Genomic DNA, 27,094 nt, shown 5'->3' on the forward strand with positions numbered 1-27,094 from the left:
CATATCTCCTGTGTTAGATTTTAACCGAATGATAATAATGGTAAAAATTATTAAGCTTCATAATGAAAATGAAAAACTTGAATTGTGAATATATATTGTTCTCGAAAACAAACGTTCCTGTCAAGATCATCTCTCTGAGATGATACACACAAACACATCATATTTCTACAAAATAATTCTTAAAACACCCCTGAACATTTGACTTTCTCTGAAATGAAGATTACCAACACTTTGAGCCTAATGGATCCTAGCCTATCCCGAAAAACAGCGTGTGGATTATCTAGTATGTTATTGAAACTAAAATGCTAATAGTTGACAGTATTTAGGTCAAACACCTGTCGTCTCATATTGAAATTAGCTTGGTGTGGCTTATACGTGTTACACTATCAATTTATAGAAGCAGTAATATCTAGTATTTAGTTGTTTTTTATCAATTTTTCACCACTTTTAGATTGCAAACGGATTCATCAACTGATAACAAAAAGGCCATCATAATCTTATATTCAATTTGTTGAAATGTCCTAGAACAAAAAAAAGAATGGGCAAAACTGGTTGGATACTAATTTCACTGTATCAATAATTTGAAACTAAACAAGACGGTAGGTACTACAGTAAAATAAAACGTCGCAGTGACATTTGAAACCCAATCTCCCTGTGGTTTACATATACTATTTATGTAAAGGAATTCAGAAAAAATCAATATTGGATTACTGAACCCACGAAAGCACTCATTAATTTTTCAATGAGGGGGACTCTATTCATGAGAGTGTTCACTTAGATAACGTGCAATTATGGAAAGGACTTTAGTCCTGTCTTCATATTCAGATGAACCCTATTTCGTAATTTTATTTTATTTGTCAACATTTATTTGTTATACAGCACAAACAAAACGCCACATCATTCAACATATTTTCTCTAGGCAAGCAGTTGTCAGTCAAAAAGGAACAAACAATGCGCTTTTGTTTGAACCTCTTAGTCAATTGAGCATGATGACCATAAAGTTCCAACAGCATATTTTGAAGGCCATTGTAACAATATCACATCAGATAGATATGATGGGACTGTATCCCCAGTTTGGCTATAAATCGCTCGAGTACGAGTGCACAACATATAAAAAATATAGACCACTAGCCTGGACGAGAAATAGATATAACTCAACAGAAAAATCAATTTAGTTGTTGGTATATTTCCCTGAACAAATATTCAAGCATGTCGTGCTAAACCAATGATACATATAAGGCAGAAACAAACTGACCAGTTGTAGTTAAATAACTGACCAAATGCAGTGCGGTAGTTGACCAAAGGAAGAAGGCAGTCACTAAACTGGCCAAAGCAATCAATTGACAAAAATCAGTAATCAAACTTATTAGAGAATCATCAGACTGATCAAAACTAGTCAACCTAGTCATTAAAGAGTCATCTGACTGAATACAATCACTAAACCAAGTTATCAGAGAGTCACCTGATTAAACAGAATCAGTAAAATAAGTTATCAAAGAGTCGCTTAACTGAAACAAATCAGTAAACTAAGTCATCCGGGAGTCATCTGACTGAATAAAATCAGGAAACTAAGTTATCAGAGAGTCGCTGAACTGAACAGAATCAGTAAACTAAATTATCAGAGAGTCGCTTAACTGAACAGAATCAGTAAACTAAGTTATCAGAGTCGCTTAACTGACCCGAATCAGTAAACTATGTTATCAGAGTCGATTAACTGAACAGAATCAATCCATAAAGTAAATGATCAGAGAGTCGCTGAACTGAACAGAATCAGTAAATTAAGTTATCAGAGTCGCTTAACTGAACAGAATCAATCAGTAAACTAAGTTATGTGAGAGTCGCTGAACTGAACCGAATCAGTAAACTATGTTATCAGAGTCGCTTAACTGAACAGAATCAATCCGTAAACTAAGTGATCAGAGAGTCGCTTAACTTAACAGAATCAATCAGTAAACTAAGTTATCAGAGAGTCGCTTAACTGAAAAAAATAAATCAATAGACAAAGTCATTTAGGAGCCGTATAACTGAACAATAATAGAGCAAAGGCAGAACAAAGATACTTAACTACGGTACTTAATATCAGTAAAGTTAGTCACCAGAGATAGTCAATGGACATACTAAACACAGTAAACTAGATGAACAAAAGCAGTACAATAGATGGAACATTACCGCTTGCTAAAAATCGGACAAGCCAAGACATTGAAAATTTCCAGGAGATGTATAATTCAGGCATTGTTTTTTGATTTTTTGTTTATAAATAAACAAAAACTGATAGAACGGAGATCAATGAAAACATTGGAATGGAGGTCACAACGTGTGCCATCTTGTCATTGTATTTTTTTCAGAATGTGATGTTGATCTATTTATCAAAATCTAGGTGGTCATTATTCGATAAGTCTTTACATCATACATCTGCCATTTGTCCTTTAACACCAGGAACCGTGAACTAACTAGTTATTGACGGCAACACAGATACGATTAGCTGATACGAGCCAACGCCTACCGATTCAATCTTATAGAGCAAAACGCCATTATCAAACTCGGCGTATAAAAGCAAAAAGGTTTAGGATTCGAAATGACAAGGTTTCTAGGCGGATGGCAGCACCAACAGTGTTCGTTAATGAGGTAGATGGTGGCTGGTAGAGAAAATATCAAAGGCCAGTGTTACTTGTGGTCTCTGCTGACCTAGACGTCTAGGTCGCTGATCTAGGGCCAACTATATAGTCTTTCAGTAACGCTTGCATAGTTTGATATTGAAAAATCTAAAACTCGAACTGTTTTTTTTTATATTGTGATCGTTTATATATTATCAAGCTATGGCTAGCAATTCAATCTCTAGTCAATTTAGAACAAATAATATCAATATTACTATAATAAAATCTTAATAGGTTGATTTTAAATTGAAATAATAAAATACATTTCATATACCAAACCAGGGAGTCCCTTATAGCCCTATATCAGTTACACTCAATCGGATGCATTATTGCTATCTAATATTTCAACCACGGACACATTTCTTGGTCGACAAGATATGTCAACGTTTCGTGCAGTCGCTTAGTCAATTTAATCATGTACATGTCAGTAAAGTAATGTTCTGTTAAATAGAGGTCGGAAGAATGTACTGAACTGTGAACTCATTGTTGCCAGATTGTTTATAGATAAGCATTTCCAGTTAACAAGCAGTAGGGTCGGCCATATGTCCCTATTCTATAACCAAGTGTTTTCCTTAACTGGCACAGAGGATAGCTCATATTCTTTAATGAATGTAAACAGATGTTTAATATATAAATTTTATAATGTTAGTCGAATTCTCAACAATAAAAACAGAACAATGCGATGGTTGTTCTCTCCTGGTAAACATTGGAGCCTTGAGCTCCGGTAAATCAGCCTGTATATCACGGGGAGCTTGGTTTAGACCTACTAGCTCAACCTCCGCATCTTTAGAGATCTTTGACCAAACGTTTTACTTTTTTTGTCATTGCCTCCAATTGTTTAGTTTGTTATGAAATATTCATCTAGAAACATAAACTTAACGTAAGTTATGAACTTAAATTTAGTTTTCCTAAACGTTAGACAAGTGGATCATGCTTGAGTCATAGTGCAGATTGTACCTTAGGTATTGGGAGGGACGCATTCTATAGCATTACTCCTCGGTATGGGGTGTTAATGTTCCTGAACAGGTGAGCAGGCAAACTTCGCGTTCGAGAAGAATTCGTGTTAATTGATGTTAACCTCTATCTTGGTTTTATTTATTATCAACAAATGCATTCTTAAAGAATATAACGACGGGTATGTGATATGAGGTTTCTAGTTTATAGTGTAAAATTACAAACCCTCGCAAATGCACAAAACATACATCTAATAAGAGAAAAAAAAGCAACAGAAATACCTTTTCCAATGTTTTATCGATGAAACGACCGAAATAAAAATGTGTTAAACGATATTTGTTTCTTGATGTATTCACGATATATCACTCTGTTCCTCCGTTTATTTCACTGGTATTTGTAATTAATTAACTATTGAGAAAAATACGAATTGTAAGTTTGACCACAGCTTTATTGAAACTATTGAGATATTGAAATATTACAAAGATGCCGATGAGAGGAGTTGATCGGTTTCCCCTAGCCTCACGTACAGACACAGAGAGGACTTGAATGCCACCGACCTCCTCAAACAGGAAGTAACGCTAGAGAGTTACTACATTTTGTAATAATGGAAACCGGACATTCCGGATTCATGCACGATTTCATTTGTTCTTTGATAACAGTTTTATCATAAGTAAAATATACGTATACTTATCACATTCCTTTATTAATTGGATACTATTGGTGCTGAAAGAGATAATTTATGTGTGATAAAGATACATCTGCAATCATTTTACATTAGGTTGTATATAGGAACATAAATGAAAATTAAATTCAAACTGCATGTCGGAAAACGTTGATTACATAAGACATGCATGGAAATCCATATAATTTGGTTGCATAAATTCATTTTATTTCAAATACGGTTCAGAAATATGTAACTGCTGTGATATCCGTGTGGAATACAAATATAATAAATATCTGTGTGAGATAATACAAGCTCATGTGCTAAGTAGTGTAATTAATGTCGAGTGATATGTACGTGTAATTAATGTCGAGTGATGTGTACATGTAATTAATGTCGAGTGATATGTACGTGTAATTAATGTCGAGTGATATGTACGTGTAATTAATGTCGTGTGATATGTACGCGTAATCAATGTCGAGTGATATGTAAGTGTAATTATTGTCGAGTGATATGTACGTGTTATTATTGTCGAGTGATATGTACGTGTAATTAATGTCGAGTGATATGTACGCGTAATTAATATCGAGTGATATGTAAGTGTAATTATTGTCGAGTAATATGTACGTGTAATTATTGTCGAGTGATATGTAAGTGTAATTATTGTCGAGTGATATGTACGTGTAATTAATGTCGAGTGATATGTACGCGTAATTAATATCGAGTGATATGTACGCGTAATTAATGTCGAATGATATGTACATGTAATTAATGTCGAGTGATATGTACGTATACTTAATGTCGAGTGATATGTACGTGTAATTAATGTCGAGTGATATGTAGGTGTACTTAATGTCGAGTGATATGTACGCGTATTTAATGTCGAGTGATATGTAAGTGTAATTAATGCCTTATGATATATACACTGTAGGTCTAATTCAATGAGTGATATGTCAGTGTAAATAATGCCTTATGATATGTAAACGTAATAAATGTAGAGTTGTATTTAAGTGTGATTGCTATCCGTGTGATATACAAGTGTAATTAATTATATGTTCATTTAAGTGTAATGAATATGAGTGATATGTACGTGTAATTAATGTCGAGTGATGTGTACGTGTAATTAATGTCGAGTATGTACGTGTAATAAATATGAGCGATATTTAAGTGTTATTAATGTTCGTGTTCTATGTATTCGTATGATATATACATAAATGTAAATTGTTCTCGACAGATAGTGTAATGAATGTATAATTTGTGTCCGTCTGATATGAATATGGAACTTGCATACTTTGTGGATTTCATTGTTGTTTATTTCAAACGGCAAAAGTCCACTGTACTACATTGCTTATAGGATTCTGCACAAATTCAACTCAACATTTGTTCTCATCCATGCAACAAGTTTGTCATTTCCAATTCTTAATTAACTACTGTTATTGTTACTCGCATACTGTAAGATTATACGAACTCTTCAATGTAGAAAATAAAAAAGGTTGTATTGTGTTTGCAAAACGCGATTTCTTGTAACACTTAAACCAGCACTTCTATTACTGCGGGTCATATGCCAACTATTCAACCTCGTAATCAACTGAAATAACGAACGTAATTATAGGGATTTCCTATTTTCTTTATAAAGCAAATACTAGGAAGGCAAATTCCAATTATCCCGATAGTTAAAAGACAAATACCATATGTAGGGAAATCACGACAGATCGATCGACAAAGTACCATTTCAGTTGTGTCAGCGTGCTCCCAGTGATCGCCTTGATAATTACAGTACGATAAGTGGCAAACGAACCCGCAATTTAGGAATATTTATCGGTTTTACAAAATAAGTCATGTGTTTCTTTTATCCAGGAAACAGCCGATCAAATAAACCTAAGGTAATTGAGCAATTTGAACGTCCACTTATTCTTCAATTCATCCGTACCAATGTAAACCCGGGATTTTTTTCTGACGATTAAATTTAAGTTCAAAATATCGTTTTTGATTTGTCATTACGCATTGTGAGTTCCTTGGTGATTTTTTGTTTTTTGTTTAATACATTGCCAGCTACTTTTTCTAACTTAGAAAGGTGACACATTCGCAAACAGGTATATGAAACAGGAGGGTCATTTAAGAATTAAAATGCAGGTTTTTATCATTTACATTATGGTTTATTACACAGTTCGGTTCACATTCATTTCATTATAGGAGAGAAAATAAAATAGGCTTTGTCTGTTGATCAATCTCTTTGATCTTTGATTGTCATCAATAAAATTTGTTATAACGAAATGAAGGGCAGTATAGTATCTTGTAAAATAGTTTTAGATTATACAGTATTTCATTCAGGGATCAGACAGGTTTATCATATATCTATTACTTAAGACTTTTTTAACGGAACTGTTTTTCAAATAGTCATAAACACTATAAATAACCGAGTGTCATTCTTGAAATGAAGTCATATATGTCGATATCATCTATAAATATTGTTGACGTAAACTGAGACTGTGTCAACATTATATGAGAAGACTGATCTATTTTTAGATTACGACGACATCCTTTATTAATTATAATATATCGACATATGTAACTTGTAAGTCGAATGTCGATAGCAGAGATATGTCTCCGTCAGAAACCACGTTCACTGTTCGCCATATAGCGTTCACTGATCTCAAATTTCGTCTAAAGTATAGTAGCTACACCCTTTTTTCATTACTGACGTCTTATATAGCGTCCATCGGCGTCACGATGCGACAGCGGTAGCGTCAACTCATCTCTCAGTACGTCAAATCTACATGTAACTCATAGCGTCAATCGATGTCACGATGATGTAACGTCTAATGCTATCACGGGACGTCAACACTCGAGTCCACTGTTTCCTAAAACTGGCGTAAGATAAATGCCACAGGTCGTCGGATATAACGTCAACTCATGTCAGCAATATCGACAAGAATCAGAAAGTGTTAACGTTCTCCAATACTGGAGTAAGACATGAATCGAACTTGTAAAATTTGACACGTCTCTTGCTGGTGAGCGGAATGATGGGTCTATGTGAAATGGAAATGGCGTTACATTAAAATTGTAGATGACGAAAAAATAAAAAGAACAAATTCAAAACAAAGAAAAAAATAAATAAAACGCCCCAGTTGTACCTGATTACCGTGTTTCTTCGGACAAGAAGTCAGCCATCTTTGCTGTGAAATTACCCAAAATTAGACATGTTGAATCTAGTCTCAGGAGAGATAAAACACAAATAAGACAGCGACATCGCATCCCACATCATCTGTTTACCGCTTCCTCGGGGCAACGGATTTCAACTGAAATTTGAACACTAATCTGATTTCATGTTCCTGAAATCGTAATTCTTAGATAATGTTAATACTACTGTCTAAGAATCCGATTGGACTGCCATATACCCCTAACGTGTCTCGCGCAATATCCGCCATTGTACCTGTTTTCCTTACCCTCGGGATAGTGAAAGACGATTAAGCACGCTACGGAGTTCCGTTTCTGCTAGTGTTGAGATATTGTTGGAGAAAAATATGTTCAAGTTTGCTATTAGTGAGCATTGTAGAAGATTACGCGGAGCCTCAATCTGTGTTATAGATGAGCAGGGCAATAAAGCATACCCGACAGAAACCGGCCAGGGATTTCAGTACAGCCATTTCCGATAGAACTGAAGTTGTAGGCCAAATCTTCGACCTTTCATGAATACTCAGACTTTGTTTCAAAATGAGTTTCCGTAGCAGCCACGCGTTACGCTATAGAATTTGGAGTAGATGAGCTTGAATACAGATACTGTTTCAAACCATTTACCAGTTGTGTAAACGTGTTTTGATGCATTCTTGATACTGCCTATCCATGTTAAAATGGTTTTCTCAGGAAACGAGTTTTATTAGTTTTAATGTATTTTAGTCTGCTGATATCGAATTCAGCATGGCAATATAAAATTTTACGTACATGCTATACGCTTCTAAAAAACTTACAAATGAGGAGTTATATATATCAGATTACTTGATTGCTCGTTTATAGCTTTGAAACTCACGCATGCTTTAATAAGCACGAATTTGAAGATATCTGTAACAGCATCCGGTGTTTTATCGTGCAAAATATCAAACTAATTTAAACTATGACTGTGTATTTACATATGATATAGACACACCGCACCTGAAATGATGTTATTGAGTTATGGGATTGTATTGGTATCGATATTTGTTCTATAAATAATTGTCATCATGGCGTTTGGTTTGAGTAATAAGTATTTCACTGAATGTCGTCTAATCAAGGGTTTAGAGAATGCGAGATCAATAACAGTGATTGCAGCTAAAATGCACATACGGTCACTTCAAATGTTTAAATGCAATTATGTCATTAAAATTGACATAAAACAGCAGTCTTTAATTACAAACAGGACAGTTGTTTGTAACTTTCACAACGTGCATCAGTTGGATGTTTCAAAATTATGTAAGTCAACTTTCTTTCAGATATAATCTAACGGTTTCCATAACGACTGGTAAATGTCAACAAGCTTTATATGAATAAATTACACTGTTCGTTGAATCACGTGTGAGGTCTGGTTGATATATGTAGTTTAAGATAAAGATGTACTTACTTTGTGATTTCTCTTTCGTCGGAACATAAATATTGAGATGTAAACATTCCTCCGAAGTTGAATTGATAAACTGTGACACACGATGTATATGCTCAATTGTACCATTTGGTAAAAACTTCCTCAACTCCTTCCGGCTGAACTTTTTTTGAGGACACGGTTCGGAATAATTGTCTGCATATCTTACATTTCTCCATGTATCCACTGGGCCCTTAGGGGCCATAAACCGCAAAATATCGGACCTTAAAAAACCAAATTGTAAGCCGAGATAGGCCTCTACGTTTTGTAAGCTAGCTCCCGGAGGTTTGACAGGTAGTTCTACCAGTACTCCCCTAACGTGGCCATACCTGGTGGGTATGGTACTCTGGCCTCGCTGCTTAATAATCACATGTGGATAACTCCTTTGAATAAAACAGAAAAGAAAGTAATACAATATCACACGAGTGGCCATGCTTGGTTCAGTAAACCTCCGATAACAAAAGAAATAGAACGATTCAGAAAGAACCAGGGAAAAGGAAAGGGTCCTCTTTCATAGCGACCAAGCATTGTTTCAGTAACTTCAATACGTTTAAACTGTGGAGCAGCACATAGCCGACTTGTCAAAGATTGGTCGGCAGTTCCATAGCAGCGCTGTGTGGAGCCTGCGATCTATCAATACTTGCTGTGGCTGTTACAGCGCTATGTATATTCTCCGATCCAAGTCTCTCATGAAATGTATAGAGGTTAATTCTTGACTCGAGGTAAGCATGGCCATAGTTTAGTCTGTGTAATTCATAAATACAGCCTGTCTTAGTGTCTAATTTCATACAACAACCCATTACACCCAAACAGTGTCGAAACTAACTCTCGTCTATTTCTCTTCAAGCGCGGGATACACGAGTTTGCGCATGCGCCTTCACATATTGTGGTTTAGGACGGTGACTTAGTAAAAGTGTAATATATGAAGGGGACACTGGAAGAAAAGATAATGACTAAATCAATACACGGCAGTGTCCCATAGACATTCACATTGGTTATGAATATTTTATTTCACGTGTCTGTATACAAAAATCAACGTACTCTTTTGTATGTATAACAGCAGACACTCCGTATATATGGAACCTCACACAGTTTTTAAGTTCTGGGAGTTTTTGCTACTTTTTTGTCAATTTAGAACAATTAAAACCTCTTATAGTGAAACAGAGACTGTTGTATATTTTACTATCTCTTTTAGATTATGAGGAGAGGTCCCTCTGGCCTAGCGTTTTACAAGTGGACTAGACTGTTTCTCTTGGTTGTCTTCCCAGATTATTCAGATCAATACCTTACAAACAATACACTATAATTCTAATTGTAGATGGTATCGGCTTCGTGCAACAGGCTGTGACAGGATTGATTGTATTTGATGCCTAGCTGTATAGAACCACGGGAAATATGAGCTATAAACTATGTAATAAACGAAGAAAAGAAAAATCACAGGAACACGACATATTTCTTTTAAATGTTACAAATGTCGTGACATTGTTCAGACACGGACCGATTAAAACGGAAAGTTTCTCATCAAGTTATAGACCTTTGTTTCCGACATGCGAACTTCAAATCTACATAACAGTGACTTGCAGTCATACCAACGCACGCGAACCACGGAGCACGTGCTGGAGCGTGGCCTGTACGTGTAAACACAGCTGCTGTATCAGTAGTGTGTGTAGCGGGGATAGCAGGAATGGACAATTTCGAGGGAATCATAAAAATGCACGCTCCGATACAGAGATAGACCCGTTTGTAGAAATCGTGCGGAAGTTATTGACATTTCAATGTGGATGCTTGGATATGAACTATTTGTAAACATCCATATTTATTTTGTGCGGGACTGATCCGTATTTATTTTATGCGGGACTGATGTTAAATGATAAAGAGTATGTATCGGTACACACTGTAGCTAGCGCGAGCGTGTGATGATGTAAGCGTAGTCCGATTAGCACTGACAAGCTTGAGCGATGCCTACATCTTCTATAGTTATTTGTACCAATCGATTTCAAGTCGGCACGGATTTTAAAGACGTGGCAAATATAGAGCCGATCTCATCTCAAGGCATTTTCAGAACTGATTTTCACAAAAACCAATTCGAGCTGCAAAAAACCCTGTTGATGGCCGCCTTGATTTGATGTATGGTTTTGAAGTCTCCTACACATGGCTTTAATACCTTGATGGGTGATTAGAATGTAGCTAATGATCATTGATACTCGCTCGAGTATATCTTCTGTATTACGCAATTTGATTAAGTAATGCTTTGGAATAATTAGCTCTATTTTTACATTAGCACCGGGAATGACTTTTGCGTTTGTTAAAAAGTTCCGTATGCATGCACGTGTCACATTTACCCCGACGGGAAGAGTAGCAGGAGAGAGAGAAGGGGGGNGGTCATGGACCGGAGTACTTCCATAATCGTTGCATTGTTAAGCTGCCCCCCGGTAGACATCGAACTAAATACGTTCCTTCTGCTTGAATCTTGAAATTCAAGTAAAGATTTATCGTTTATCACGATTATATTATGACTACATACAATGTAATTGACGTGCATTTACGTTTTGCTTTGTCAAAGATCACACACTCAAGAATATCGAGCAGAGGGTAACACATTCAAAAATGTATTCCCGAGGATTTGGATTCTCTGACATTAACCTTACCCTACCTCCAGCACACACACACACACAAGCACTCATACACTACACACATGGAGGCACGTCCTTAAATGGCGTTAGCTTTTAAAAGGGCGTTCAACAAATTAAACCAAACCAGGCTAAACCCCTACGAAGGGATTAATTTTGCCTCAATATGTTCCAAAACTATGAATACCAGCTATTATTTTCTCTTTTCTTTTAGTATCATTTTTTTTCTGATTTTTGCATGTTCTCTACTGTTGAAAGCGGTTCTGACGTCATGTTTCATTGTTCTCGTGGCGTCATCTTGTCCTTCCTTTCGATTTTGTAATGACGTGACGTCATTGTGATATCTGTCATATCATTGCGGTTGGCAGTGGAATAATACCGTGAAAGGTAACAAAATAAAATCGCTTAGGTAAAAATCAAAGGTAAAACTGTAACTTGTGACAGAATAAATGTATCTGCTTACAACCGTTCCCAGCCGTTTACAATGCCAACACTATTACAGCTAAATTACTTATCAAATAGTATGCGTCAAATTAACAAATATCAATACTTGAGTAGACGAGACCTGTGCCCGTATTCTTTAAACCATTATCCTGCTCAAACTCGGATTCTGTGCCAAATCCCTTTGATCAATTGACATGATACAAGTGCGTTAAAAGAAAGCTGTCTTGAGCACGGATTTAGTAGTGGAAAATGGTTACTGATGTTTTTCTCGCCAGTATTTCACAACACACGTTTACGACCTTAAAACCACCCGACACTCCAGAACTGCGCAAGTAAACATATGATGTAATCATTATAACAACCTGGTATCTTTGTGTGGCAGAGTACGGTTTATATCAAGTGTGACCGTTTACCTTACTAGACCTGTACAGTCATTGCATTATCGTCAACTTCATCAGCAGGTTCCACGATATGCAATGCATGTTTGTTAAGCCCAGATGTTTAATTATGACGTAGATTTTCCTGCAAACGTTTTAATAGAAGCTTTCAGGAAATTGAAAAAATAAGACGCCTAAAAAAACAGACCAAACAAAAGATTTAAAGTTAAGAAGAAAAAAACCGAGATATTTTCCTTTCGCGCATAAACATGGATATGTGTATCAATGAACGAGATTTAAAAAAAAGGATACCATGGCTTACTAAAAAACGAAAGTACTTATCCAAAATAACATCATATCTCCAAAAATCTACCGACTTGTCCATTGAAATTAATTCAGTCGAAATTCGTTACTCCAGAATCCATTCGTTTGAAGAACTCGACTTTTAGCCATACATATGTGTATCAATAGGGGGATCTATCAATTACGTGCAAGTGTCCATTCTTGATATCCTGTATTGTAGTTTTGAGAATTCATTATTCTAGAATTATGTATCTTTTGGAACAGAATTTTCCAGATTACAATGCTGTTATAAAAATTAAAATTGATTTTAAAAAGCAAAACCTTCACGGTTTATTTCCGCTAGAATGTGCTCGATAGAAATAAACCACTGTAATACAAAATGTAGCCAAGCGTGTATTAGCTGTGCTATCTCCCCAAGCCTGACAGCTCCATTTGTTTCTTCCATAGAAGGTCATGCCCAAGGAATATCGAATATTCATAACTCTGTTGGCCTTCGCTTAGGGTCTGTTAATAAGAATTTCTAAGAACATAAAAAGAAGATTTATATGCCTTTAGCCGCACGTCCGTTAATGAATATGTCATTTAAGCCTGGAAATTATTCGCCGTTGAAATTCGATAGTTGGTTCGTCGGAAGTAAGACATGTATGCATCACAGTTTTAGTATCCTGTAGTCTGTACTTTAACAGCTCTTTGCATGTCGAGGTTCTGTTGTACATATACCTACGCCAGACGGTCTGTTGTATACGTACACACGTATACACGAACACCAGACTGTGGCGCGTGTACACGTATTGACGAGTAATTGAGATTCGCTAAAGATAAAACTACAATCTTTTCTATATTACATGTACGTAAATTAATACATATATTCATATATACCACGCTACGCTACATTTCACAGCGTGTGCGAGATAAACATAAAGTTGAGTTAATAAAGAGAACACACAGCAGGTATATATACCTTAACATCCAAATGGTAACGCCATGTTGATGCAATGGTGAGAATGGCGTGCTTACATTTTTTTTTTTTTTATGCATGCCGTTTCCGATTTCGAAATTATTTCCTGAAAACAATCATAGATACATTGAAATCGCATACCACTTTTGCAAATCCACATCTCTATGGCACCGCTCGGTAACTAAGAAAAGCCAATAAATCAGCGAGAATGTTTTGATCTTTTACATATACCGGGTTACATGTAGCAATCGCCAAGGCATATTATATAGCGTTCCCTCGAGCTCAGGTTTCTAGTTTATGTGAATTTAAGTAGCGAATTTGAAATAAATTGGAAAGACAGTAAATAGTCCGCTTTTTTTTTCAAAGAGTTCTTTTGTTATAAAGATAAACAAATCTAAGTAAGGGAGCTTTTATAATCTAAACAAACTTGTGTTTGTATTGTTTTGATATATTCCGACGTGATAGCTCCCGACAGTAATTCCTGGCTGAATCAGTATCGCTTTGATTCCCTAGATCATCACAGATGGTAGCTCGTGCTCACTGCACTTTTCCAGATAAGCAAACGCGAACATGACTCGTATTAGTGCTTGGAAAAAGACCATACACACACATAAATGCCTAGATACTCGGGCACGAATGTATCAATGTTGTGAATAAATACCGACACGGTTAATATCTAACTTTATTAATTTTACAACAATTATGAATGAAGTTATTTAAACTTATATGAAACACTCTTGTTGGCCCGGATGTTAGCGCGTGGGGTTCTTAATGTGGGAGGAAACCGGAGTACCCGGGAAAAAACCCACGCGGGCGGGCAGGCGACCACATCCATTGCGCTATCACTTTCACTAGCCGACCACCATAGAAACATTTAACCCAAACCGACCACCATAGAAACATTTTACCCAAACCGACCACCATAGACACATTAAACCCAAACCGACCACCATAGAAACATTTAACCCAAACCGACCACCATAGAAACATTTTAACCCAAACAGGCGAATTAAAAAAAAAGTTTTTGTTTTAATTCGTTTCTCAATTTAGCATTTGATCAGTATCATGATTCGCTGTATATATAACTCATAAGATGCTGATTAACGGTATTTCCCTTTACTCCCCAATATACGGGTACAGATTACGTGTCCGGACTAACAGAGTCCCCTTGCACATGTACGCAATTTAAAAAACCCCACATCTGGTCATTTTGTTTGGATCAACGAGGTTCTCCCGTAACATATCAAGCATCATCTACACGTGAGTAACACCGTTGGTATCTATCTTAATGTATATTGTGTGACATTGTAAATCCGCTCTTGTTTCTGTAAGCATTTCCTGATTTACACAAGTATTCCGGATCATGCCGATTCAAATTGACGAGGTCGGTTATATCGTTCGTGCTAATGAATATAAACTTCACAATTATAAGTGTTATTTTAGATAATTCTTCTGTACTGTAAGTATACATTAATGAAGCAGAGCTGTTCATGTTATATCGTTCAGAACGTTACAGTACTATTATACCTGATCTTTATTACAGTGTATCTGATCGGATGATATTGGTCACAGATGACGATACAATACAACACCATATCGCCCTCGCGCGCCAAGTTTCCCTGATCATATTTCCCTTATTCGGAGCCTCCCTAGAAAAATATATAAGAACCACCACAATCTAGTCCGAATGACAGAAGCAGACGACAACAATGGCGCGTCAACCTGCTCATATCTAGTGTTGTGTTAGTGTTTTAAGTATTTATTTTCGGCATAATGAAATATTTTCTTGCCTTTGCAGTAGGGAATCACGAGTCTTTGTTTCTCCTCGGGTAATCATGTTTCACTTGGGCTTCGTCCTCGCGAAACATGATTTACTTCGGAGAAACGAAAGATCCTGTTTCCCTACAGCAAGATCAATACATGTATAACATCAGCCGAAAGTTCCACTGTACAGCAATAATGGTAAAATGTTGATCTTAACAAGTTAGCCTCAGTGACAACGGTATGATGTTTGTATTTCTTAATAGATCTTCATACGCTTTTTACATTGTAAATCCGAGATCGATGACGCCTTTTATCCAAACAGCACTGGTTGACGCTGACTAATAAACTCACCATTTTATGTCTGTTTTACAGGCGTCCGTTAAATGTCTAGAATGTTCATGGTTTTAATGTTTAAAGCAGTTTTAAGGTTCCCACTGTAAAATAATGTTTTCTCGTGAAGACAGATTGCCTTAAATGATGAAATCTTACAAGTCAAGATAAACAGTTTCCATCACGGCACATTGTCTCTCTAGAGTACTTATTTTATGGTGGAGTCACAGAGATAGATGCGCATGCTTAAAGACGGATCGGAGGGAAAGGGAGATAATCGACCCATCATATCATAGTTGTACATGTTTACACCATTTGTTACGTCACAGTAGAAGTACTTCAAAGTGATTATTACAAGGAGGCGTTGCTCAGATTGAGAAGGAAGTGCTTTAAAACGTCACTTTTTTGGATACATACGCTTTAGATGCCATCAGTAATATAGGAAGTCATCTTTATCTTAATATTACAAATTTTCTGCATATATGTTAACGGAGAAAGAATAAAATCAACTTATATATGTAACCATCCATCTGTAGATAAAACACTGTTGCATCACAAAGAGGCGGAGACAGCGCCACCTGGCGCCAGATATACATAACATATTGCCTTTCGTCGGTAGCCCTTAGAAGCACAGACAGAAACGAATTATAAATTCATATCTTAAAAGACAACAACATGCTTAAAACATTTAGCTCTGGACATTCGTTCAAACTTGTACCATAACGAAACAGGTATATTTGGCAACAATAAATGCGGGGAATACTTCAAAAAGTCTGTACTTTTAGACTTTCAGGGATCAACCTATTACTAGCAATGAATACACACTCAAGCTTGTCCTAAAACCCATTTTTTCGCTTTATAGAGCGATTCTATGGAGTTAACAGGTTCCTTGTAACTCAAGTTGATGGTCGTCTGCTCCAAGCCTCACCCAATGTCGGATTGTTTCCCGCGCTAACGAACCGTATGTCTCCAGCCTCATTGACAGGTAATGGGTCGACAATGTGATGAACGCAGCTTCTTGGAAATGAGCGTCTTGCTGCATGCACTTAACACAGTAATAGTAATGTGAGTATCGACCGGGATCAACCAGCTAATGGTCAAGGCGTGTTTGGCGATCTACTGGCGGCACCTAAACTCTGGTCAAAAGCTTACAAATAGCTCTAATGATAATCACCAGTTACCTCCCTTAGGTTTGTGTCTACAAACCTGATCGGCAACGAAGTTAATAGACACAGAAATCGTTTATACTTTTCCCGCCACCGATACGATACAAAGATATTTACACTAATGACCAGGCTTAAAGTGAGTGAAACTGCATGTGTGGGTTCATTCGCACAACAGACCCTTTATCTGTATTGTTTTGCTACATACATGGAGGACATTTAATTGTTGCCCGTTGAATATGATACATTTACTCGGATGGCAGAATAAACCGAAATGGTATTAAATAGAAAACCAAACGGTTTTCCGTTGAATACCATATATATATATATATATATATATATGTAACTTGTAAGGCGGAATGAACCAATATTTTCACTCATGCGTCGAACTCGTAAACAAATATAGAGTACATCAGAATATCAATATTTGTTCACGAGTGAAAATATCGTTATATTCTGCCATACAAGTTTGATATATATATATGGTATTCAACGGTACAATTATTTGGTTTTCTGTTTAATCCTTTTAAGGACATATCTTCTGAAACGAAATGTTTTACCTGGTAACAGTTCAAGCACGAAATGATAAAGACGAAGAAATCCATTTCACTTAAAACATTTCAAAAGCAAAAACCAACCATCAAAAACCAACCATCAAAAACGTCTTTTCAAAGCTCTTATGAGATCAGATTACAGAAAGAATGCAAATCTTCCTTCACTTCCCTTTCATATTATTTTAGATTCCGCATGAAAAATATCAATGAACCTACCACCAAACTCAGGGGTTTCACAGAAGACATTTGTATGCATACGGCATTGTGATCCCTGTAGAATGCATTTATAAACGGTCATTATCTGTGTCCAAATGACTGCGTCTAGCACATGAGTAGGCCGTTAACGTACACAGGAGAGAATAAATACGAAACGAATCGAAAGCGCGTAAACGATTTGACACAAAGATGTGAATCTATACAAAAAAATGTTAACTATTTAAGTAGGTAATTAACCACAGCGCAGAAACATATACGAACTTTAACTAAAGCCTGTTGGCCAATTGCCGAAAAGATACGAAACTATTCAAGCACGAATATGAATGGTTGTACGAAGGTATTAGGCAACGCTGTGGAAATAAATACGGAATTAGAGCGTGTTAACGAGTCGACACAAAGATGCGAAACTACGCAAACAAAATAATTAATGACTTTAAAAAAAGTTCTCGTCCAATCATAACGGAAAAAGACAATGCATTAAGTTGTAGCCGTTGACACCTGTGCAAGACTTATCGCACACTAAACGTGTCCCTTCCAATCAACGATAACAAGAAAGTACAGCAAAATGCGAACTCGCACGTTGAACACACCACATCATTTGGTTAAAAGGAATTAGTTGCTAGGCAACGAACCGATACAATCAATACCCAGGCTACGAACGAAAAAGAAAACAGAAATTGATCTCGTCACTTCTGACAGGTACTTATACGATATCCGTCAGTTCAACTTGTCACTGACTACTTAGCCTAATCTCTCGGTAGGTACCGGCCAGGCATGGGCGCTCCACTTTTAATGTTATATTTACTGCCGATTTAATATCTCAGGAGTCGCGACTAGGACCAGTCAATATTTATATATATAAAAAAAATGTAAAGAAAATCCTCAGTCGTATGGCTGTCGTGTCCGGTTATCAACCGGGTTAGAGAGAAGTTACGTACCTATTAAGTCGCTTGAAACAAGTACATGTAAGTAACATCAAGTTGACCAATTTTGGAAAATGTCAGCCATGTATGATAAGGTAGGCATGCACAAAGCTCTTTTTTTTCAAAATAGACTCGGGCTTGATTGAGTTATGAAGAATCAATAATTACATAAGTCTGTCCTAACTGGATTTCCACACTCAATATGCATCTACTTATGCTCATTAGCCGATGGTTCGTCGTAAAGGGGCATAACCTCTGCTTTGTTTTGCATGTGAGTTAAGTTAAGCTTTCAGATACACCACAAATGTTTGTTTCTATTTGTTTTGTGTGTTAAAAACTTTGAACGTTGTACATAACATTAAAGCAAATTGAAGTATTAGTTTTCCGTGTGTAACGATAACGTATTGTGTTATTACTTTGTTATGTCTTCAAGTATCCGTCCAACTGTAGCCCCTGTAAAATCGTGAAAATAACTAACACGGTCTACCCCACTACACAATTATATGAGGCGACTAACGTCAGTGCCTCTTTTAGAATATTGGAGAAAACAGGATCTGACTTGTTGTCCAAACCTTTCTGTATCCCTACTGGAATAGCAGTTCGCAATATAAGCAAGTTTAGGTTTCTTATTAAGCATGTGTACTTCTCGAGGAAAACCGAATACGTTTGTTTTCTTGAACATGTACACGTACGGTTCTAGTTAAACGGAAGTCATATGTGAGTTCGTGTTATTTTTGTCATGTATTTTTGTGTGACTTAATTGTTTCTCGACGAAGTGATGAATTAGATAAAAAGAAATGACAAAATACAGTGTTCACATAGTGGCTATTACTTCGTTTCTTATGAACAAATGTAAATATATCGTTTGCGTTTCTACTACTACATGTTAATTTGAATTTCACGAATAAAATCCCATGGAAGTTAATTCACTTTTGGAAAGTTTCGAAAACAAAGAGATTTAAGGTGAATTTTTATCTTAAACCTGACTGTTTTCCTCTCTTGTGGGCACAATGATAGTAGAAGAACGTGTAAACATAAAAACGACCACATTGCCAAGGCAGTCGGTCAATATAACAACTGAAATGTAAAGTGATGGCTCTGCTGGGTGGTGTAACACCTAATGCAGCTAGATAGTAGGGGTAATTAAGTAATAAGTCCATATAAGGAATGTATGTACTAATTACTTGTCAGTATGTAATCTGTTTATAGAACGTACGTTTATTTTGTTGATGGACGTATTAAATCTGATTTAGACTCCTTAATTAAATAGAAGTGGTTAAGAACACGCAGTTCGTAGAAAGCGGTCATGTTGAGAGGTATGATATGTATTCTACTTAACCGTCAGATTGAGACTAATACTACAAAACCAACAACACCGTGTCACATCCTTATGACACGACCCGGATGTATACATCCGGGCACTGTGCATGACATTGCGGTGAGATGGCCATTGAAAGTGACCACGAATAAGAAGGTGTTATTGACTACGCTTTCATTGCTCTTTGATCAATGGCGTTTGTGTTTATAAATAATTATGAAATGGGGACAGAAATTTGGATTCTTTAGCGATAAATAATTCAGTAACATGCCACAATGTGAAATAGCTTTAGCTGTATTTGTATTCTTTAGTTTATTGTTTTTACCCTATCACAAAACGTAAGCTCCATTGAAGTTTGAAACACGGGTGCCAAACACTTTCACTATTATTGTGTAATGTATGTGACATTTCACTCACATGTAGTACAAGGCTGTATAGGGCATATGTTAAACATGTATGATGGTATGCCACACTGATGTGCTACTGCCCTCACAGAATATGTTTGTATCGGGCTTTCAGGTAAAGCATATTCGCCTAAATGTAATGTGATTACAAAATCAAAGTCTTGAGTTAAGCTACTTGATTGATTTAAGCTTAAAAAAGAACCTGACCAATTGCAAGGCTGCTACCTGTCATTTGAAGATAACAAAGGAGCGACACTCGATTTCAGTGCCGGTTTATTTGACCGTTACGCTTCCGCGCGATTCTTTTGGTGTGCATCAAAGGATCAAACAAGTCCAACTACATCATCTACAATGTGACGCGTACGGAGCATTCGAATTTGGCATAACATACTCCAGAGGTTCAGGGAACTGTGAACGTAACCCCTAGATATCGAGGATGAGTATTAAGATAGTTACAGACATCATAATTACGACTATCCCCGGTATTACGGCTGTTAAACTACACACAGACAGGATAAGAAGAAGGCGGGATCCTTAATAGATTTTTGTTCTGTAAAAAGAGGTACTTGTAAAGCCCTTATATCGTACAATTACCAATACAAGCTACTGGCACCGGAACAGTGAAAAACACTCGAACCTTAACGCAGTGGAGTGCCTAACATGCCCGACCTGTCAGGCTAAATCACGTTCTCTCCAATCCCTAGTCCTACAATGGTATCAAACGTGACATGTTTCTAAGAAATGGGAACGTTTTACTCGAGGCGGGATACATGTCAGCGATTTTCACACAGAAATGCATTAATAACGAGAAGAGTAAAATTTAAAAAAACCCTGTTGTAACGCATGTGTTTATTTTATATATTACAACATAATTATTTTTTTGTACAATATACAAATACATATATATGTGTGTGTCATTACATTGTATTTATATCCAACCCAGCTAATCCGTTATGTATTTCCACAGTTTCAATAAATCTACAATAATTTTTGTTTTGATACCTACTTTAATAACCAACAAAAGCACATACCTGACTAACAATATGGACTAATCAGTTTGAATTGAACACCGTTATTATTTGATTATTGATTGCTATCTTATTCCAATCATTATCATTGAATCATTCTACAATATATCGGACATATCTGACCACAGAGTGTGAAAATCTTACAGGTGTTACGCATACTTTTGGTTTCAATTTATCCTAGTGTGTTGAGGTTGGGGTGATTTTGTCTTTTTAATTTTTAATTTTATTAAATTACAAAGACCTTTGCACACATAACGCACAGGGTGTTTTTATGCGTGGTTGCATCTTTTACAGCGCCTGAGATTGGGAATTAATTTTATCTATAAAGTCGGCGGGATCTCTGCAATACTGAAAGTGAGCGGTTGTTGATAGACAATTTGTGTGTGCTTACATGGATAACGTGATTGTCAGTAGCATGGCATGTCCTACGGGCTAAATTCAACATGAATTATTGCACAGCTTGCTCGTTTTCATGTACATGTGTTTGCATGTGTATCAGGTAACAACATTCTCGAGGGAGGTACATGTGTTTGATTAAGACAAAATCGCGCGTGTATGTAATTTGTAAAATCATATCGAAGGCCATTCACCAGAGTAGGTCGCCTGCGATACATTCCAGACTTCCAATTTAGATATTCATATTTCACTAAATTTCGAAATGATCCATGAAAAAGATATTATGGAAGATAAATGTTGCGCGCATGGTCCGTTTCCACTGGTTTGTTTATGTATAGATACCGGGAGATTGATACAGACGAGTTAAGGAGGGTTACACAGCTCAATGTAAGGCCTTATAGCACGCTACATATGCTATATAGATAACGAAAAATACAATGGTTGTAGAACTTGACTTTTTTTCTGGAGAACAAATACGGACGTTAAGCACCATGGGGACGATTTGTCTTTAAACGCTAGTACATTGATATGTACTTAACTCGGCGTGATGGCGAATAGGCATGTTGTAATGGCTGCGAGAGTGAAGCGTCTTTTCTGTGATATATTTAAGATAAAAAACAACAAAATAAAGACGTTTCATAGAGATTCAGGCTACATTTACAAAATGGTAAAAACTGGCTGAGGTCCAATACCGGAAGTCGGTTGTCAAGTTGCTTTGAATAACATATATACAATTGTAATATATACATCGACTACATTTTATCAGTGTTTATTATGATGAAGTCCTGACAGCGTTGGCTGTTGCCATATTTCTTCTTATTGTCCAAATGCCGAGTTTTGAAATATGTTAAACCCTAACCATATAATAAAGTCAGGTAGAGTTATATTTACACCTTTTCGATCAATAACAACTTGTAATAAAATATTTGATGTTTGAATAATCAAACGAGTCCGATTACACGCAGTGACGTGTTTCTGTTTAATTTCCTTATTTTACGTTAACAATATTCTACAGGAAGACATTATTGTACATTTCCTTATAGGATTGGCAATAAAATTGAAGGACTTCCTCCGATTCTAGCCGTAGTTACACCAACAGAGAGAATAATTGTAGGCTATTTTAGATTCATTGAACGGTTGTGTGCGTTTAAAAATCGTAGGCGTCTCGGCAAATTAAAGAAAAAAGAAGAAAAAAATCAAATATTGGACACTTCGAATCTTTTGTTCTTTTATGTGAAACAATTTTTATGGTTTAATTGAGTAATAATTTCCATCGTCTATATATGTAACTTAAATTTCCTGTTTTATTTGTATTAATGTTTCCTTAAGTGCACTGTAGATGACCACCCAAGGTAAACACCTCCCATCCCCAATCAACAAACAAAAAATGAAATAAATAAAATGACAAAACAATTTAACATCAAATATTTTCTAAAGAGGTCAAAGTTCCTTAATTATCCCTTAGTGTGTATATATATATATGTAATATACATGACAGAAAAAACGAATGTTTATAACAAAAAATAGAGTACATGTACATGTATGTGATAAGGAGACTTCGGCAGGTCGTACTGATCATTTATTGCTATTTTATTTCTAATTTTCAGATGCCTGTCTATTTTTATCCAGCTGAACCCCTTCCATACAACATTTCAATCACCGTGGTTAATCTCAGCAAAATTCTCATTAAATGATAAAAAACCACATTGAGCATCGGAAAGTCTAATGGAATTGTTCAATCTTAAAAGTATTCCGGTTTTCGATAAAATACTAGTTTTTCCTACGGGAATACATTCTTGTAGAATTGATTGAGCATTCACATTGCGGTATTAACAATGAATAACAATGGAATATATGTACAACCGATATCCATATCCATATTCACGATTAAAATATTGCCAAGTGGTTTTTAAAGTAACGATTTCCCCCAGTTTAATAAAAGTATAAATTACTACAGTTCTTAAATAATTAAAGAAGAAGAATTAACGCGCGCTGTCTGTCCCGCGTGAAGCAAGACATTTAATCTAGTTGATAAATGTGATTGAAAAAAAATACCGAAAAGTAACGTTGTGTAACCTAAAATTGTGTTTGATTAAAAAGTCTGACTCTTGATGAAAACATTTAACCTTGAAACAGCCAACAATTGTAACACATTATGACGTGGTCGATGTGCAGCTAGAAGTGAAGCCGATTGGAGTTCTAAACTAATGCTAATGACCTTGTTCCCTCTCAGTTCGGTATTTTTAATGACCGTGTCGTAATGTCCTTCAGTGATCTCTACTCCAGAAACTTCAATATGCCATTATGTCACACTTGCTATAATCTAGTTGTTCTTTTGGAAACGTGTTTAGTAAAGAATCGCATGCCTCTTACCATTAGAGTGGCTGGTACGGATGATACGCGAACTGTACAATATGTTATTTGACAGATTGGTCAATATGTTACATGTATCAATTTTTGAATAGATGAAGTCATCAACGCGCTCCATTGTACGTCAGTAGTATAACCGGGTCAAAAAGGGTATTTATGAGGCTTCGCATGCAAGAAATATATACATATACTGTATATAAATATAAGCATATGACAAACTGCAATTCTGCGTCAGGTAAACGCTTCCATCAATCGGTGTCAGCATAAATCAGTAAAAGCATGTATACATTGTACCTGTAAGTCATGCATTTAGCCTATTCTTTGTACATGTATTACAATTTCTTTTCACATTCTGCATTGCAGAAGGAAAAATAAAATAAATACAAAATATTAACTTTATTTATTTTACAACAATCATGAAACAAGTTATTTCAACATATGTTAATCACGCTTGTTGGTCCGGACGTTATCGCACGGAAGGTCTCTATGTGGGAGTAATCTGGAGTACCTTGGGAAACCAGCGTAGTCGGTCAGGTGGGAAAGTAGGATATCGTATTACATACATCTCAATACAGTAATCAGTGACATTATTTGTCTTAATCGAAATTTTGTTTAATTAATTCATTTCTTCGCAATTACACTTTTATGATGTATCTTTTGAAATCGATAGCGATGCTAGCAACGATGAATCACACAAATAGGCAACATCAATGGTACATGGTCGTAAACGCAAACAAATTTGATAGAACAAACAAATCTTCTGACAATTTTCATCAGCTGGCAGCGATTTCTAAAATAGTTCATCAAGTTAAAAATCGACAACAAGGATTCAATTCGATGATAAATCGAGATTGTGTACCATAAGACCATGGCAGTTCAAAGAAGACAAGATTACTCGTTAATGTGAAGAATGACTTTGATTGCGGTCGGGAAACTCATTGGCGGGGCCCCCTCTCTCTAGCAAGCTGTTAGGACTTTCATTACGGTGATTCCTACGGATCGTGGCCATCGTTTGATTCATTATTACGTTTGCAATTTCTCTTTCTTGCATTGCGTTCTGCAAAAAATGTCCTTGACTTCAGTTATTCAATGGAAATTCACGCTCGTTATCAATACGCGTGGTCGATTTGATAAGCCAGCTATACAATAAGACAAAATAACTGGCACCAAAATATAATAATGCTAGAATAATTGGTTGCGTTATTAAATACTTAATAACAAAACATTCTTTTTTTCAATCGGGTTTGCACGTCTGGGAATTCTGCTGGCTACATATCTATCAGCCTCACAGACACATTTGTATGCCAGGCTATCTCGCGTACACGCCTCCAATGCTGAAAACGTAGAAACGATCGCAATTTACAGTCATGTGACAAGAAGCTATGAATAAGCTAGCCAATCAGCAAATGACTTAAGTGAAACCGACAGGTGGTTCCTATACATATTGATTTTGTACCCTGTGTTAAAAATGTATGTTTGTATTATGAAGTGAATTGTCTTGTCTAGTTATGATATATATATACAACTCCGAGAGTGATACGGAGGGAATAGGAAAAATTCGTGTATAGGCTTACACATATCAAGGATACGATAGATATCTGAAAATTCTCCTATATTGTAACTGGGAATTTCATAAAAAAAATCTTCTCACATGAATGGCTATGCCTTAGCCAATGTTTCGAGCAAAGAACGTGTTCTGACGGAAGTATAACTGTAAACTAGGAACGCATACATGATATATATCTATCTATCACGACAGCGGCGAAAGCGGTCTATGCCGTTTCACAAGCCTTGGCATCGTAAGACACATAATTGGTTCATTACAGCTCCTACTTACTGTTATCTAGAAGTCAAACTCTGTAGACTTTTGGACGGTGGAACAATTTGAAAATGCGTCCTTCCTTATGAGCTGATATTAGCCGTGTTCTAATACAATCTGTCTCGCTGGAGACACTGTTCCAGCTCGATCTCTTACCACGATATAAATTCCTTTTATCAAGCTGTAATCATTTTCTGACATGCAAAATGGCAAAATTATATACTAATAGTTTTTTAAAGTAAGCGATTTCTTTTAAACAAAGACCATCATCTTGCAGCCTAAAAAATGATGTCTTGTTCTTTGCCAGGTATTTAAGTTAAAAAGTCGATTATTCTTTTTTTTTTTTTTTTTTTTTTTTTTTTGTCTGGGGAGCAACTCAAAATCCTTTGAGAACGTTGAAAATCTTCAATATATTAACGTAATATATTTCATTTCTAAAGTAATCGCAATCTTGAAGAGAATGCTAATCAGTCGGGTTACGTTGTACTCCTTGTATACCCCAGAGCGTAGAGTAGCATTTACAAGTTAATAGTGCTTTGTATCTAGATTGTGTGATCGATCATTTAAATCGAATTCCTTTCCAGGATTTCGACTAAAATCGACGAGGACCCGATAATATAGACAGCATATACTGGTATCATAGTGATCCACATGTGTGGTTATGCATTGCCATCGATGAATAACAATTTGTTGGTTTTTCGAAATGTGGGGAGACCATTTGATGGTCTTGAAGAAATCTGCATATGTAGGCAACAGCACACATGGGATCCCAATTTCTCAAAATTATCAAAAGAATTATTTGAAAGCATGAGAATGATTTTCTCATTGTTTTTTTGTTAAGATGTTACATCAATGGAAAAAAGTGAAACCCGAAGTACAACCAAAACGTACTTCGAACTGATATCGATAAGATTTCGATAACACATGAAAAAAGGAAAAAAGAAAATATGCAGACTCTTAAAAAATTACGAGAAGAATAAGAGCGAGGCGTTCCGAAAGGTCAAGCATCTTCTGCTTTAATTTAAGTTAAATCCTCCAGGTAAACCGATACTCCCACACCGACAGCAATAAAACAACATGGCACACCATTGACCAGAATTGAACATTATACAATCGAAGGTTTATCATCTAACATTATACAATCGAAGGTTTATCATCTGACAGTATACAATCGGAGGTTTATCATCTAACAGGATACAATCGGAGGTTTATCATCTGA

The 27,094-nt window shown here is 36.1% G+C and overlaps 1 protein-coding gene across 4 annotated transcripts in view; it reads right to left on the reverse strand.

The window, feature by feature from the left end:
* LOC110465899 (neuroligin-4, X-linked-like) overlaps window positions 1-27,094 on the reverse strand; it is a 411,997-nt gene that overhangs the window by 107,551 nt on the left and 277,352 nt on the right. Inside the window, exon 1 of one of the 4 annotated variants that reach the window (XM_021522040.1) lies at window positions 8,864-9,713. The exons of the other annotated variants lie outside the window; for them this stretch is intronic. Coding sequence (XP_021377715.1) covers window positions 8,864-9,311 — 448 coding nt within the window. The 5' untranslated portion in view covers window positions 9,312-9,713. Of the gene's footprint in view, window positions 1-8,863; window positions 9,714-27,094 lie in introns of those variants that run through there. 4 annotated transcript variants of the gene reach the window in all.

This window comes from Mizuhopecten yessoensis, unplaced genomic scaffold (genome assembly GCF_002113885.1).
Source record: "Mizuhopecten yessoensis strain PY_sf001 unplaced genomic scaffold, ASM211388v2 scaffold11105, whole genome shotgun sequence".
In the NCBI taxonomy this organism is placed as follows: domain Eukaryota; kingdom Metazoa; phylum Mollusca; class Bivalvia; order Pectinida; family Pectinidae; genus Mizuhopecten; species Mizuhopecten yessoensis.